General features: G+C 37.1%; 2 protein-coding genes across 2 annotated transcripts; one reads left to right on the forward strand and one right to left on the reverse strand.

The window, feature by feature from the left end:
• Positions 1 to 4089: 4089 nt before the first annotated feature.
• Positions 4090 to 7712, reverse strand: LOC18591993 (adenine phosphoribosyltransferase 1-like). Its single transcript, XM_007018461.3, has 8 exons — positions 7573 to 7712; positions 7251 to 7459; positions 6847 to 6957; positions 6625 to 6735; positions 6275 to 6367; positions 5755 to 5904; positions 5464 to 5522; positions 4090 to 4428 (listed from the first exon to the last, which is right to left on the reverse strand). The coding sequence occupies exons 2-8, from the start codon at positions 7441 to 7443 to the stop codon at positions 4375 to 4377; spliced, it is 771 nt and encodes a 256-aa protein (XP_007018523.2). The 5' UTR covers positions 7444 to 7459; positions 7573 to 7712; the 3' UTR covers positions 4090 to 4374.
• Positions 7713 to 12082: 4370 nt separating this feature from the next.
• Positions 12083 to 13198, forward strand: STZ (salt tolerance zinc finger). Its single transcript, XM_007018463.3, has one exon. It carries the CDS (start codon positions 12218 to 12220, stop codon positions 13004 to 13006), a length of 789 nt encoding a protein of 262 aa, XP_007018525.2. The 5' UTR covers positions 12083 to 12217; the 3' UTR covers positions 13007 to 13198.
• The last annotated feature ends 4309 nt before the right edge of the window (positions 13199 to 17507 follow it).

Genomic DNA, 17507 nt, shown 5'->3' on the forward strand with positions numbered 1-17507 from the left:
AATTAGTCTCATTATGCAGGCGATGCAGTGAGGCTGAGGGAGCATGAAAATGAAGCATAAGGACTAGACTCTTCCCATTTTGACATGTCAGAACGTGGGAGTCTCCCTTGAATATAATAAGCATGAGGAATGTTTAGCAGATTAAACAAAAATGTAGCAGCAGGACGGCCAGAACGTGGGAAATGAGTCTGACATTCTTTAAAATGAACTTAAAAACCCGACACGGTAAACACCAAACTCGTTCCCTGTCCTAGATGGCAACTGGCAGGAACCTAACAGTTGTTGCTTTGCTTTAAGCCTTCTAGCTTGCTGTGATCATCTATATATCAATTTCATACATTGGTAAGACAGGTACAAAGTTATCTCTTTACAACTCAGTTTATAACAGTTCAAGTCAAATCCTCACTACAAAAGAAACTCTGCAAAAGCATCCCCTATTCCCGCGTTGCGTACGTGTCACTAACTGACCTATCCCTAAGCCATTGCAATTGCAAAGGCAAATTCATATGCATCAAGCTTGCTGAGATTGCAGCCCTGAAATCAGGCTGTGATTAATTGAAGCTGCCCCCGGGAGGCTAACCTGTCATCTTTGTTCATCAAGTGGCATATATCCAGGAGGAACAATCCAAGAAGAAATTGGTGAAAACTATCAACTAAATTTAATTATACACTAAGTGCAATAACATAATATAATTCATGTACCCAATCCCACACAATGAGACACTAATTAAGGCCAATTGTCTATACAGTTGCACCAGAAGCTTGCACCTGATCGATGAAAAGGTTCTAACCATGTGAAAATTATAATAAAATGAGCACAGATACCCTCAGCCTTTTTTGTTTTCGAGCATCTCTTCCATGTTAACGTTTTACATGCATGGTATATGTAAATGAATACTTTACATATCTTCACAGAACCAATCCCATTATCCCTAAAAGAAAAAGAAAGAAAATCTGTACTCAGATTTGTTAACAGGCAAACTTTTTTGCATACGATAAGAGATAGATAGAGAGTAACTTCATGAGAAATAAACAAAGCCAGGATTCCCTGAAGCTTAAGCACCATATCTATGACAAACTCAATATATCCCAGCCTTGATATCTTAGTCAAGGAAATTAATCCACGGTAGTAATAATCCAGTAGATTACCTGAACAAAGCCATAAACACACACACAAATTATTGTACTTTGGCCCCTATGATTCCGCCGAAACCCTCGTTACAAACTGACGTGTCAGACAGAGACCATTTTTGAGGGTTGTTAAAAGGAAAGTTCGTTAAGTCTTTGGTGTGGTTTGGAACTTGCACCGGCCATTGCACGACCTTTCAAACAACAAAACTCTAGCATGTCCTGAAAGGAACAAAATCAAGAAAGACATAGCCAAGCCGCATTGGGATTTTTAACTTACCAAAATCTGATATTATTCTTCTTCATTGGAATTTAGAATTAGCTGTTTCTTTGCTTTCCACATTCCCCTGAAAATCACCAACCTTTTTATATTGTAGCTTACCAAAGGTTTTTCTTCTTTCTTTTTCCTTTAAAATGACAGAGCATCAGGACAGCCAGCTTGCTTCCTGTCTAGTCAAACTGCCAACGACCTAATAATTTGCCTCCATCTTCATCTCCTACCTTTTGGCAATGTGACTGCTCTTTATTCAGCCACCTGTCCATTTGTTCCATTCCTACCTAAATTAGAAAACAATATCATCATTCATCCCTCAATTCCCGACCCGGTCATTTCCATTACTAAACAGTGAACACTATTAATTCATACATACATTAGTTAAGCACAAAAAAGAAATTGTAGGTGGAAGAAAGTAAGCTAATCCAAAAAATTCACCAAAAAAATAAATATAAATAAAAAATATTGACAAAACAAAATTTTAACACAAGGTAACCGACTTCATTTTACAAAGAGAAAGAGATGATAATTCCGTACTCGTTTAATTAAGACTAAGCATCACTGATTAGTTGTATTCATGTAGAGTTAAGTAATAAAGATACATAATAAGAGGGATATGTCTCCAAACCGATAGTATAGGGTGGAGTGTAAAAAATTAATTAATATTATCTGGTTTTTGAAAAGCCATGTTAAGGTGGGCCGACGTGGTTGGTAAAACAATGCTTTCTTCATCAAGCATAAAGAGTTAATAAGCATGAGTGTCTCCAGTCCACGCTTTAGAATATAATATTAATTTTGTATAGTTTATATATATGTTCCTTCAAATGAAAGTTTTAATTTTTGTTTTCGCACCTTAGTCTAATAGCCTTTAAAATAATGTAACATCAAGTGGTGCCTGGGGGGGGGGGGGGGGGGGGGGGGGGGGGGGGGTGGGGCGTTTAGAAGAACTATTTCATGATAATTCTTGCAATATCGAAATTAATTTCCCTAAATGATACAAAAAAGGACTTCAAATTCTAATGGTATATATTGACAAATGAAATTAAAGAGCAATAAAAAAAATGCTTCATTGAATTAGAAGTTCATTCAACTTTTTCCATTTATTATGATAATAAATTGAATATACAACTTTGTCAATACGCATGGATCCAAACCAAAAAGAAAGGGTCATGATATTATTGATCAGATTATATATATATATATATATATATTTAGAACTCCCCATATTCTCTCAGTCTTTTGGCTAAGTGTCTATATAGCTCATATATTATTGTCATTAAAGGAAAAAGATCTTCTTAAACTAAAAAGAAAAAAAAAACAAAAAAAGGGCCTCCCTTAGAATTTTTGTTTATATTATTGACATTTTTATTGTTGAAGGTAATAAAAAGAATTAATTTCTATTATTTAATTATATTTATACACTTGTCTTATCTTTTGCGTGTAATTATTAATTTACAAAGTCAATGATCACTGAATTTAATTATTTTTTATAGGTGCATATAATTATGGTTAAAAGAAATGATAAACTAATAAAATGTCAACTTTTTATTATTAAATGTATTATATTATTTCATGGGAAACAGGGAGATTAATCCCGAGGGTTGAATGATTATTATCAAAATAATGGTGAAATAAAGGGACCACTTATGCTCAAAAATAACCAAAAATAAAAAAAAATAAGGGACCACTTCCAAATTCAGTTCCAGACTTCCAACTCTTTTTTTTTTTGTTGGGGGGAGATGGCTGACTAAAATGAATCATACAATTAAATTACCTTTGCTTGTTATGCTTGGTTTTTGTTTAGTAAATCTTTATTTTCAAACAAAAATTAAAAAAGGTTAAGAATATAAAGGCTTGGGAAGAGCATGGCGCATGCGCGAAGAACCTTAGTCAAGTAGACCGTCGAGCATAATTGCAGTTTGAAAGTAACTACTAGTTCATCATTGCTATTCTTGTGTATTAAGGAAAAGATTAGTTATTCCTCTTACAACTATATTCCATGTATTAATTTACTATATATGATGGGCAAGGATAAAGAAAATGGACCATATTTTAGCTTTTCCCTTCAGTATGAGGTTAGGCAAACAGAAATATGAATTCATTAATTTATTCAATGCCATGGGAAGCTTCTATATATTATTATGACGATGAATACCTTAATCCTGGCAAAGTTTTCTACATGTCAAGTAATTGTTAGTTTGATGCTATGAGGCGAAAGCCATGGTAGAAATCTAGTATTAGGTTCAAAAATCAATTTCATGGTGAAGTAAAATCGCTAGTCTTTGGGTGTTCTCTTAAAGACATAAATGTAAAATGCTACAGCACAAGGGAGTTTACCCTTGCCTCTTCACTGTCATGGAAGCAAAAGCTTAAAAAACTGTTTTACCGCATGGCGAAAATTCACTTCGCCTTTCTTTTCCGACATACATACTACAATGTTTTTATATTGCTAAGATACAACTAAGAGGTTTTCCTATCCTCCTGATTTTCTTTCTTGGAATAGAAAATTGGACAGAACAAACTTGTTCCCTTCTGGAGTCTCCTTTCCTTTGTGATCTTCTCCATCACCAACTTATTTCACGCGGCAACATGGGATTAAAAAGTAATATACGAGTGCCAAAATCAATAGTCAGCAAGGGGTGAATTCAGCTTGACAACAAAAACAATGGCCTTCACAAGAGAATCTCTTGCATCAACAAACAAGACCTTTCAATTAAAAGCCAATCCAACCATCTGTGCAAGCAGGAATACAACCTTTGTAGTAGACACTCACCTCCAGACTCTCTTCAGAGATACAGACAAGAATGTCAACAATACCTAAACTTATCATAGTTCTTAGTTCAATCTAATGTGACCTTAAATACCAACCGTAGCCCTTTTATTGAACCAAGTAGTTTGTTGGGCTTCGGGCTAGCTATATTGCAAACTCAAAAGGCCGATAAACAGGCTCTTTGACTGCAAAACTTCTGAGATCATGCGGAGCTTACAAGAACAAACAGTGGTGTGTCTCCTAACCGTTCCCGACCCTGAAATATAAATGGAGAAGAGAATAAAAAGAAAGCAAATAGCAATGCATAAATAACACTAGAAGAGTATAATATGCTTTACGCTTGACGCATGGCACATGAGAAGTCAGAAACCAACAGAATACACAAGTCTGTAATTTGAAAGCTTTACTAGTTGATACAAGGAATTGGCAAGACAGCAAAACGGACATATAGCACAAACTGAAATGACAATGCAGTTAATAGTTGTATTTATTGGCCTACTGTCAATACATGACCTAATTTCAATGTGGAATTATATCCATGCCTCTTTGCTATAGTTGAATTAAATTAATGATAATCATTACATGAAATTTACTGCCATAAACTTTGCTAGGTTCATTTTCCAACTTTTTTTAAAGAGAGAAAACATAGATCCTAACGTTCAAACCTCCAGTGAACAAAAAGGACAAAAACTAGTGAATGAATGCAATTACATTAAAAATAAGAACCCAAGCTCCTTAAAACCCTACATCAAATACGTAAAAGGACAATTATAGTCATATTGAAGATGACAACGGAATTATATCTTTATGATCTTATTGTCAACCCTAATATGTTTTGGCCTAGGCTCAGAAAAGAAAGGAAAAGAGGATGACATTTGCAATATGAAACTAGAGCAAAGAAGATATCCCTCCTTTAACCTAGTATGGCACCAAAAAACTTGCCTACCAAGTCTAATTACCATAAGCAACATCTGGCAGACTTTTCCTTTTACAATATTGTAACACTTGTTTGTTTTTTTTTTTTTCCTTCAAAGCTGAATTACTATTCTAAATATTTATGTCTTATGATTACCCCCTTGACATGCCTCACTACAAACTACTCCATAGAACATTTATAGACATATTAATAAGCTGAACCTGTAGCTTTATTGGTCATAATAGTTCCAAAATAGTCAAGTCTAAGTAAAGTTCAGCATTATCATAGAGACCAGTTTGGAAGGTAGAAGAAACTGAAGCCTAACAGCTTAGCAATCTATAAACAGCTGGTAGATCTGAGATTAAGGACACATACCTTTAGCTCTGGCAATTCAATAACACAAGCACACTCCACAACATGCACTCCAACGCGCTCTACAAAAAATAACCAACCAGGGAAATAGCAATGTTCTAATAAGATAAACAGGAGCAACAGCAAGCTCAAACCCAAGGAGAAGACAATCCTAGGGCACTCCCTTGTTCTCCTCCCCAAAGTCATATGCCCCCTTATAGTTGTGGTGACCAATCACAGTCACTCTCCAGCATTTTATGTCACATAAAGATGAAAATAAGCAAGATCTCAACATTCATATTTAAATTCAACTACCGAGTAGCCTGATTGCAGCAGACAAGGTTCCACCAGTGGCAACGAGATCATCTATTATCAACGCACGATCTCCTGCTTGCACAGCACCAACATGCATCTCCATTTTGTCTGTTCCATACTCCAAAGAATACTCCTCTGATATAACCTCCCCTGATATAGATCAAAACATTTAACATTTAATACAAAAATCGTAGTCGTTAATAATTAGTACTATGCTTGCATTTGTAGGATAAATTGGGAGATTCCTGAAATCAAACCAAAGGCAAGATTATCAATAGTGAACCACATCATATTATTTGTTGAGTCATTCATGAAGTACTGCATGATGACAAACATTAACTAGAAAAGAAAAAAAGAAAATTTTGAGAGAGGCGTCACCACTTTTGGTAGAGCTGGAATAAATAAATAAGATTAAAAATTGTGATTCTTTAATGGTTAATCAGGTTCAATGCTAAACAAGAACTCAATCCCACAGAACTGTAAAAATCATTATGAGAGAAATCAGCTGCGGAAGATATACCAGGCAACTTATTGGGTTTCCTCATAGGAACAAACTTTGCCCCAATAGCCAATGCAATAGGTGGACCAAATATGAATCCCCTTGCTTCTATACCTGAATTTTGGCATCAACATTACATCAGCTACAAAATCATAAACACAATTGCTACATATCAAAAAAGAAAATACTACAGACATTAATATAGTAAAAAAAAAAATCAGATAACACTGAATTAGTGAAGTTTGATCAGTTCCCAGATGCATTTTAATGTCACTTCTTAAATTCTTGTACTTATGGCTTGCTAATCAAGCAGGGAAAAGGATTTTCACGTGTTCAAAACAGATTGATATGCATTTAAGAAAAGAAATTACCTGCAACAACAGAGATATCTTTCCCTCTGTACCTCTCAACAAACAAATCAATAGTATCACGAAATGCCTTGATATCAAGAAGTAAAGTTGTTATGTCTTGAAACAAAATCCCTGATCAAAGGAAGAAGAACTCAAAAACATTAATAAAGGCAAAAGAGAAACCTGTTGCAGAAAAACAAAAAAGAAGCAAGATGCAAAGAAGAGTAAAGGGAAGTTCTTTACCAGGTTTGGGAAAGTCTGGGATGACACGAATCACAGAAGAAATTTTGGAAATCCGAGGGTCTCTCTCATCTTGAGACGCCATTTGCTGTTGATTCGTCACTGAGTCACTCCCTGCTCAAACCCAACAAATACAGGACACACCCAATCAGATACTTTCGATTTTGCTTTGCCAGAAGAGAGAAAAAGCTACAGAGAGAAAGACCGCCCAGTTGACACTCACTGACAAAAAAAAAATCCAAAATAAAATAAAAAGTAACCAATCGTAATCGATTGGTGTTCATTTGACCAGACTGCCCCTGGCTTAAATATCTTCTTCCCATGTATTTTACGTTAATAGCCTTCAACAAACACTCTTTCGCTGTACCAGTTTAGTTGGGGGAGTAGTACCAAAACAACGACATTACCAGAGCAGAGCAGAGGAGGGAGGGCACGTTGGTAATTTCGCAAGCGAAGTTCCGGTGGCTGGAGGGGAGAGTAAGGAGCGATCCAGCCGCGGTTTCGTTCGGGGAACACGGCGTTGACAGGCGGAGTAATCGGTGTTGACAATTGAAGAGAGATTGAGTTTGAAGAAGAGAAAACAAAAGCTCTTTGCATCATCTTGCGCCAGCGATGACTTTACAATAAAACAACAAAAGAATCAGAAAGAAAAAAAAAAAAGCAGAATCAATCTAGAAGAGGATAAAAGAACACGAGTTTCGAATGTTAAAACTTAGACAGGTAACATACGTGCAAAGTTTAGGAATTGTAGAGGGTAATTTAGTCTATACGTGAATATTGATGTCCAAAAACGCCCACCAAACCGGGATCTGTAACGGGCAAGTCAATTATGAAGGATCAAAGTTGGAACTCGGAACTCGGAACTGAACTCAATTCATTTTAAATTTACTTCTGCTTGAGAATTCGGATAGATTAAATAAAATAATTTGAATCCTAAAACTAAATAGGTCCCAAATTAATTAGTGACAAAAGAGTGTCTCAGGTTTAATTAGAGTTAATCAATTAGTTTTTTGTTATAGTTTCGGTTAGTTGTTTAGGCACCCAAATCTGACCAGTTTTTTTTAGATGAGCTTCTTTATGTTTGTGGTATGTAAGAACAAAATAGATGTAGACCAAATCAGTTTGGGTTGGGTTCAACAAATGGGGCTTGGCAGTCTTAGTTTCATGTCTTAATTATGATTTCAAAATGTCATCTTCTCTATGGTTGTAGGCTTAGGCAATGAGTTGGAACCAAATCCTAACACTTGTACCTAAGCCAAACTTACATGCTTTTGGACTTTCGATGTTTTCAACTCAAAACGTGATGAAATTCCTTCCATGTCATCCGTGACTCCACCAATAGGGCAAGACCTTCACGTCCGCTCTGGTGCGGGTTGGGGTGGGTGTCTGAAATTATTAATTAGTCCAAAGGTGGGAAGGTCCGACCGAACAAGTGGCGTGCATAATAAATTAATAACGTCGCAATCTTCTTACGCAAGTGCTCCAACCAAAATAGTTTCAACTCAAAACACTAGCGCTACTTGGACAGATTGCGACAGCTTATGCCATCTTCCATTGAACACTTTCCCAGCCCTTGCTAAAAGTCTTTAAGCATCTGATGCTTTGCATATCCCAGAATTCTACTCCGTACAGGTAGTGAAAGAAAATGTCAAAGTGAGCTGAATCAGTTCCTTGAACATGTACTCATCTACAGACCTAAACAGATAAACATCAGTTATCGATTCCAGGCGGCAGTTTTTTTTTTTTCTTTTTTCGACTTGAAAAAACCTTGGGCCTGTAAAAACATTGAAAGCTAAAAAATCGCACGTCTGTCGTTTTCCTAACTAACTTTACAGTGAATTGATCGGTTTAAAGTTCAATGACTCTTCACTGACTGCTTTGGACAATCTAAAACGAGAAACCCATGTGTTGCTGTTTGGTAATAGCCTTCTGTTTTGCACCCAGCCGGTTACGTAGGCGGGCTGAAACTGAACTAAAGAAACACAAAGATTATGTGATTTATGTAAGCGATGACCTCAGAGTGCAGGGGCAGGCTGTGATGCTGCTGCGTGCTGCCTACATCTATTCCCCATGCTTATCCTGCTTTTATATTCGTCTTGCTCTCGGACTAAATTATTATATGTTACTTGTGAGTCTCTTTTGGCTTGAGGGAAACAATCTTGATTTGCTTGTGGAGGATCTCGCTATCTAGAGTATCGCTGTGCAAAGCATATCGATCGAGAGGCAAGTTGCAGAAGAAAGTAAGGCTACAAGGTTTTTGTAGTCATCTTTTGGCCTCTAGCTACATCGAAATGTCATCAGAATTTTTGGAGCGTAAGCAAATATGGATTATCTTTTGCTTTTAAATGATGGGTCTGCTTAATGTAACAGAAACGACACTTTGATTAGTGTATATCTTGATTCCGACCAAGTTATTATCCGAAACACCGACCTTATACAAAAGAATATCAAATTATCATGATATAATTGAATAAGATTAATCAACTTCGTCGCTTTATAAAAACTTGCTGATCATAAAAGAAAAATCGATTGCTAACATCATTCTTGTTATGGTACCAAAAGAAACCTCTTGAATATCTAAAAGAAGTATACAAATTTGCTTAAAAGCTTCAATTCAAGGTGTGGTGTTTTTGAAAAGCAGAGACAATATACATAAACTCCACAATTATTGGGGAATCATAATGGACTTCACATCTTGTTCCCAAGGCAAGAAAATGAAACCTCAAGATGTCCCACGAGTAGCTTCTAGCACATTATTAAGTGAAGCAATATTACATTCTTTTTTCATTTGGAATAGCTTCTTTCTTTATTCATTGTTTTTTTTTTTTCTCTAAGGCTGATTTGGTTGATCTGTGACGGCTCCTATCGAGTGGATCTGACATTGTGGAATCTGGAGGAATGTTTTTCTTCTTTTTCCCTTCTTAGATTTTAGTGATTAAACTTTGATTTGTTATTCGCTGAAAAAGAAAAACTTTTGATTTGTTGTTATTCGGATTTTGGACGGCTATTTTCTGATTTAACTGGGGCCCAATGGGGGACCCTACAGCCATTAGGCGGCCTCGCGGTTGTTCGCGAGATTGTCCCGATGTTTCGAGTAACTTCCCCGCAGCGTTCTAGAGAGCCAATCAACATTGAAAACTCAATCACAACATTAATTATAAACTCATTTTTCTGATTAATTAACCGACACTCATCATTTCTTGCAAAATTGTAGTAAGCTGTGACATATAGGCGAGCCAAATCGTGGGTTTCTGGTGAACTAACAGAATACTAGTAATTCAGTGAACAAGTTGGTCATCCATGCTGTTTTTACTTTTACTTTTCTAATACAGGCCATCCACTATGACTTTCTTCAAGAAAAAAAAAAATCTTAAATTGTCAATCTTTCCCACGTGTTGATCAATTCATGAACCAAACCAAACCCAACCCTTTAACTAATGGATCTTACCTTCCCGACGGACACCTTTGGGTTTTAGTCACTTATTTGCTTCAAGAGAGACGGCTTACCTGTTTTACCAATATCTATTTTCTCACTCTATCGGATGAAGTACTCTCATCTTTCTCATTCTAATTCAAACTCAACATATACACATCTTTATCTCTTTTCTTCTTTCTATCATCATCAGATATGATCGCTTTCTTTTCTGATTATTTGTGGACTCTGAGAATTCATTTGCAAATTCAAGTATGAAATATTAAAGAATATGATATTTCGAACGAAACCCAAATCAGAAGTTTCAATTTTTGCACAAATCAAGCATGAAAACTTGAAAAATCAGAATTTTTAAGCTGTTGTGGGGGAAGAAGAACTGTAAATCACCGCCAATAAAACTTAGATGATACATAAAGATATGTGAATGGAAATTAGCGTGTGAAAGACACAAATAAGAATGGAGAGAACAGCTGTCAAGCCCATTTTTTTTTCCCTTTTTCTCATCAATCTAAAGCAAACAATCAAATAAAAACAAAAAGGGTTTTTGAAATTCAGTAAGTAATTTTCAGTTTTCGATCAATTTGGGAAAGGGCTCTTGTAATGGTCCATGACATTACACAACTGTGAATAACAGATAACACAAAAACTCATAAAATTTGGAAAAGAGAAAGTGGAACCGGTTCAGAGACTTCCCAAATTTTATTTTCCTTAACTAACACGTGAGGAAAATACATTTTTCCCGGATTTCATGTGACTCTCAAGTCTATAGTATTAATGGCTAATTCAATGTAGCAAACCCAAACTTTTATGGGCGAAGAAAAAGAGTTTCTCTCTCCAATCAATTTCATAATCTTATATTATATAATTATATTCCTTTACTAAAATAAGGTATCGTACGTCGGAGCCTTTGCATCAACAGAGAAACTTAATGGGAAGTATTCTGGGTTGTTTTCCACGTCCAACTGATTGGCAATTTATAGGCTCATTAATCATCAAAACCGTGTGGGACTTAACCCAAAAATCTATGCCATCTGTTCACATGACACTGAAGTTCAGTTCCATTCTCACACTGTAGCCAAGACTGACTCCATTAATTTGATTTCGGAATCATCGGCCGCTGTAGTAAACTTTTTTGCTGTCAGAATGAGTGGAAAGTGGTGGAATGAATACAAATCTAATCAACTCATCAAAACTTGTTCGAAAGTTCTGGGCCACGTGCATGCACGAGAGATCTTTCACCGCCTCCATTTGTTATTGCCAACAGAAAGAGAGTTCATTCCCCGAATGATCTGGCAAGTAGTAATTAGCGGTTGATAAGAAAGCAGTGGCGCTGCTGCCCCAAAATTTAAGTTGATTCTTACTCGGTGGAAAGGCCAGCTGACAGGGAAAAGTCTTAGCCCCGGCTGCTTTGACAGAGCCGGGCCTGGGTGCTCCTCAAAATTGAACCGCGTTTTTTATTTTGGAACTCGGCTGTGTTGGGGTTTTAGTATTTGACTTGGACGCTGTCTTTCCAAGTCTTTCACTTTAAAAACTCACACTCTTGGAAAAGGACCCACACTCTCTACTTCCTTCTTAGACCTTACTATTCTTAGATTCAATCTTCATTCTTTGACCGACTCTATGGGGAATCGGCTCTTAGCCACCAAGAAAACTCAACTAAACGTGCTCCACCCCCTTTCCTATTTGTTTCTTTCACCTCATGCCAAATAACCAACTATTTGTCTATATTATATGAATTTAGCTTTTCTTTCTCACCACTTGTCACGCAACTTCCTTCCCTCCACTCCCCTTTAAAACCCCACCCTCAGTCTCACTCTCTTCAACTCAACCATTTCCCCTTTCACTCTTCACTCAACAAAAAAAACGCTTCAAAATATCCCCCACATCTCTCCCCACTCTTGCTTTTCTTTTGTATTTGATTTTTCAGTCTCTTTGAATCAGATGGCTTTAGAAGCTCTTAACTCTCCAACAGCTGCCACGGCTCCTTTTCACTTTGAGGATAGCAACTTAAACTGCCTGGAGTCATTTACCAAGCGTAAGCGTTCGAAGCGACCACGTTTCGACTACGTTGCCACCGAGGAAGAATACCTCGCTCTCTGCCTTATCATGCTGGCACGCGGCGGCGGAGCCACCTCCACTTCCAGTATCCCAATCCGCCACCGCTCTCCTTCTCCAGTCACCGCACCACCGCCAGCGCCAGCACCGACATCGGCAACATCCGAGCCAAAACTTAGCTACAAGTGCAGCGTTTGCAACAAGGCTTTTAGCTCTTACCAGGCTCTGGGTGGCCACAAAGCCAGCCACCGTAAGCTTTCAGGCGGCAACGACGACCAGTCAACGTCAACAACGACTTCTGCCACCGCCGGTGGAACCACTTCCGCAGCATCGAACCCAAGCGGTAGGTCCCACGAGTGCTCCATCTGCCACAAAAGCTTCCCTACAGGGCAGGCCTTGGGAGGCCACAAGCGGTGCCACTATGAAGGTGGAGCTGGAAATAGCGCCAGCGCGAGCGCCAGCGCGAGCACCAGCGCTAGCGGCGTGACGTCATCTGAAGGAGTGGGCTCCACCAATACCCTGAGCCACATCAGCAATCGGGGCTTTGACCTGAACCTGCCGGCTTTGCCAGAATTCTCACCGGCTTTCTTCGTTTCTGGTGATGATGAAGTGGAAAGCCCACACCCGGCTAAGAAGCCGCGTCTCTTGATGCCACACAAAATTGAAGTCAACTAAACAATTATAAGAATCTTTTAGGTTTTTTTTTTAAGTTATGTGTAGGACTTACATTTTAGGCCAGATTCGATGTATTTCTTTTCATTTGATGAGACAATTTTTTTTCTGTAAATAGCTCTTGAACTTCCTCAGTCTCAATTGCTACTGTTTTCTTATGAATAAGTCAATTCAATTAAATTTAATTCTTCTTAATTCATTAGTATTTATCTCCGGCTCACTACTTGTTTAATTCTAATACGTTTTCTCTAACATGCGCTTTGCTTAACGTGCGCAGCAGCAGACCCAGTAGTTGGTGGTGGTCGGCGGTGGTTGTTCAAGTTTCGGTTTAAAGGCAAGTGTGGTGCATGAAACTAAAGTCTACTTTGGTATTTACTGTTATGGTCAAAATAATTGGAAATTAGATATTTTTACTGAAGTTTAATTCTTTTAAAAAGCATTAAAAATTCTATTTTAAATTTAAAATAATAATTATATGAATGATTTTATAATTAAAAAAACATAAAATAAATATTCTAGTTTTTTTTAACTCAACAGTGTAAAAATATGGTGAAAAACACATTTGAAACTAAATAAACATGTATTTAAAATTAAAACTATTACGTCTGGATTAAAAATATTTTTGGACTCTACAAATGCAAATTATAAAAATGCAAAATAAAGTCCAACTGCTGTGTGTTTCTTTCAAGATTATGACGCGCATGTTGCATGTTGTATTGTTTTGTCGGCCTAAGTCGTAATTTCATTTGTACTATTTAACTAAAAGCTGGATTTTAGCGTTTGGGCCAGGGATGGGGGGGGGGGGCGGTGTGTTGAATGGATTGGTGACGGCAAGGGATGTTTGGTGTGGATAAGAAGATAGGCATGGAAGTATTGTTGGACAGTTTTTCTGTTTTTGCTTTGGCACGCCGTTTTCGTGTGGGAAAGTGATCAGGTTGACAGGTGGCTTTTGCTTAATGGAACATATTTTCTTCTTCTTCTTCTCCAATTTTTTAATTTCTTTTTCTATTATTTGTAACCGCTCTCTCTTCTTCTTATTGGTTTGGTTATGCTTATTTGATTTAATTAATTAATGGTATGGTTATGGGGGGATGTAGGAGAGTGGGGATTCTTCCTTGTCATGGCCACCATTTGTCCACACGACGTGTGAAAAGGCTTAGTTAATTTAGTGCTGTTTCATGTAGCCATGAAATTGAATATATATATTAGTATAAGGGTACGTGCCGGGTTTTGCTGTCTTCCATGTGTCACTAATTGGGTATTTTGGTTTCTTAATTTGTACCCACGATGGGTTTACTTTGCTTCTCGCGGTTTTGCTTGGAAACTCCCTTTCATGATTTTCTAACAATAGCTGTCATACGCACAATGCATGCGAATCTTCATCGATCTTAAGCACGTTCCTTTTTTGCAAGGTTCAGCTTTGTTTGTCTGGCTTTGAATGGTACAAAATACAACAGGAGGATTAATGGAAATGGGAAACCAACTACCAGCTTTTTCCAGTTTTTACATGCAAGATTTTGCTACTGTTAAATGTGACTTTCAAGGAACCTTCTCCTCCAAGTACAAGAACACCTTTGATTATCTTAGAGATCTTTTGCAATTCAAGCCACCACCAAGAAAAATAACCAGGGCAAGGCATTGCCGTGGGTGGTATCCGAGTAAACACCCAACCAAACTAAAGAAAAGGTGTACTGCCTTAAGTAAAAGAAATTTGCAGAATCACGAGTTTGTGACCTCCACATCATCATCAGTCTCTTACTTTGGCAATTTGACGTCGAAATGCTCCAATCTTGGGCTGATCTTTTCACACACAAGATGAGAGATGATTAAGCTGGTTTCTTCATATTGTTTAGCTAATTAAGTACGTAATCTTTGCCATGATTTCCTCTTCCATTTGCTGTAAATATAACCTTTATTATAAGCAAGTTCTTTGAATTTGATGTGTGGCCACGTTCTCTTCTAGCTAGTTCCTCTTTTTTTGTTTCCCAAGCGAATGTTCCACCAAAAGAAATTGAAATGTAAAACAAGATGCTGACTTTTATCCTTAAAGTGCGAAAGGTTACTTCTGAATCCAAGTCAAGTCTAGCAAAAGCTTGGGTCTTAACCAAAAGTATATAGGGAAAAAATGAAGCCCCCTTTGCGTAAGGGAAGAGATATACTGTCTTTGAACGCACAATCAACCCAAAGAAAAAGCAAAACACACAGATCCCACTAATTTTTAGTCCTTCTACGCTTTGGTGCATACGCACATGAGGTTAATGATGTGATTAAAAACTAAAATAATAAGAAACTGAAAGAGACAACAAGATTTAAGTGATGATCGATGAAGTCGACTAGACAATGTCTGAACTCAAGGCAACTGTAAAACCGCGTGGAAGAGTCATGCATATATAGTCCTGCTGCAATTCATGCCTTGCAAAAGTCTTCTAACAAAAGCATTAATAACCCTACTATTATGAAACTTTAATTTTGTATACATGTCTGTCAAGCAAGTTCTGAATAGATATATAGGCCCGCCATTGATAGATGCATTTCTGGCTGTCGTCTCATCCTCTCTTTGATCGTCGGGCCAGATAACTAACCTCACAAAACTACTTAAATAATTAAACTATACAAACTAGTAGTACACATCGGCAATGATTAATAAGTTGGTTGGCAAACCGACAATATAGTATGAAAGAAAAAAGGGGTTTGTTTCGATAACGCCACGTGGCTTGTTTAATCAGCTTTGATTAATGGAGAGGGCTATAGTAAATTAGAGAGTCAGAGCTATATATTTGAGCTAATTCGATTCACAAATTAAATATTAATTTGTTTGTTAAGATGATAATTAATACTAATAAATCTTAATTAGTGTGGCCTAATTCAGAAAATATCTACTACTATACCCATGGTGGTTAGTATATCTTGGATGACCCTTTGACAAGTCATGTAATTCAAAGTCAATAGTCCATTTTCCATAAAAAGAAAAAGATTTTAAGACCCTGTGAGTGTAAATAGAGGCACAAACAATTTCGTGCTGACCAAACTGAATTAATTTCTAAACCAATTTTTTTAAAAAAAAATTTGATATTAATTAGTATGGTTTAGAATAGTTTGATTTTTATAATATAGCATGCTTTAAAATTCCACCGAATTTGTTATTAGTTTGGCAAAATATTAACCAAGGAAAAAAAAACAGTTATTCTTTGGGTGTATACCTAATATTTCAAGTTTCAACTGCCAAATTCCACTGCCACTGCCAGGAAGCTTCTCTTTTTATCTCCAAGTTCTTTGTACTTGAAATTTTTTTTTTGGGTTGACCGTACGGTATGACTTGGAGAGGACGTCGGCGTTCTTGTTTGGTGGCCAAAGGCAATGAAAGAAAGATAAGAAGAGAAAGGCTCAAAGTCAAACATTGACTCAGTGTTGGCTGTAAATGAGTACATGACAACAAGTCATAAACTAATCTTTATCGAGATTAATTAAGTCGGGGAATCCGTGGTCCTCCTCACCGCTACCTCAGCTGAAGAAGAAAAAAGATGCTTTTAGGCGAGTGGGTAAGCCCAACTAGCACTCTACCTCTTCTTCCTATTTATTAAACCATATTTTTCTTTCACCAGTTGATACTAATCCAGCAAAAAGGTTCGGTAGCTTGACAACTGAAACTCGACCACATTCAATGCAATTCAGTATAACTATTCAACTTTGTAACAACTTCTTCCCCCCTAAGATATTAACTGTACTTCTGACATTAAAATATCATCATATTTATTGTATTAATTAAATTTTTTTTAATTTCGTTACTGAAATTTAATATTAATCTATTTATCTTAGAGTAAACTCCTTGGTAGGTAAAAAATGTTTGTGTGCGTATATGTATAAGAAACTGAGTCCAAATGAAATGGCTTACACTTTATCTTTTAAGTCAACTCTTTGCGTAGGATTCATTTGAAGAAATCAAGCAGAGCCCTGATTGCGGGGTAGGAATCATATCAGCATTCTTTGTACCCAGTTTCTGTTGTTCAAAGTGGAAGTGGGATTGGGAGCATTGTTTTAGTTGATATGCCACTGCTCTTTTGAGTAAATATTTTTATGGGGCATCATGATAGAAGCAGGCCGTAGATGAGTATTCAGTCGTGCATTTTGTCGCCCACATTGGATGGAATTAGATCGAGTGGATGATACGTGGCTTCCACATTTACCATAAAAAAACACATGAAAGGGTAGAGTAGAACACATCGATAAAAGCTCAGATTGGGCAAATTCCTTTTGTCTTTTTATGACAAAGAAGTAATCATCACGACAATGAGCTTCGCGGACAACAAGCATGGAATGGGAACAGGAATACGGAGGCATAATCTGATGTTGTCGAAGCTGAAGCTGTTATCATACAGTCTAACTCAAGTAAAGGGACTTCCCAGGTTTTGCACAAAGTACAATCACAGGAAGACGGAGACATAATCTGATTTTGTCGAAGCCGAAGCTGTTATCATACACCCTAACTCAAGTAACCAAAAAGGCA

The sequence above is a fragment of the Theobroma cacao genome, chromosome 8 (genome assembly GCF_053813885.1).
Source record: "Theobroma cacao isolate CCN51 chromosome 8, ASM5381388v1, whole genome shotgun sequence".
NCBI lineage: Eukaryota > Viridiplantae > Streptophyta > Magnoliopsida > Malvales > Malvaceae > Theobroma > Theobroma cacao.

Excerpts from the sequence above, each read along its gene's own strand:
- LOC18591993 (XM_007018461.3), bottom strand. The coding sequence starts at position 7,443 with ATGATGCAAAGAGCTTTTGTTTTCTCTTCTTCAAACTCAATCTCTCTT. Across the intron at positions 6,736-6,846 it reads CCCAGACTTTCCCAAACCTG|GGATTTTGTTTCAAGACATA; the intron begins GTAAAGAACTTC and ends TCCTTTGATCAG. Across the intron at positions 6,368-6,624 it reads AGATATCTCTGTTGTTGCAG|GTATAGAAGCAAGGGGATTC; the intron begins GTAATTTCTTTT and ends GCCAAAATTCAG.
- STZ (XM_007018463.3), top strand. The coding sequence starts at position 12,218 with ATGGCTTTAGAAGCTCTTAACTCTCCAACAGCTGCCACGGCTCCTTTT.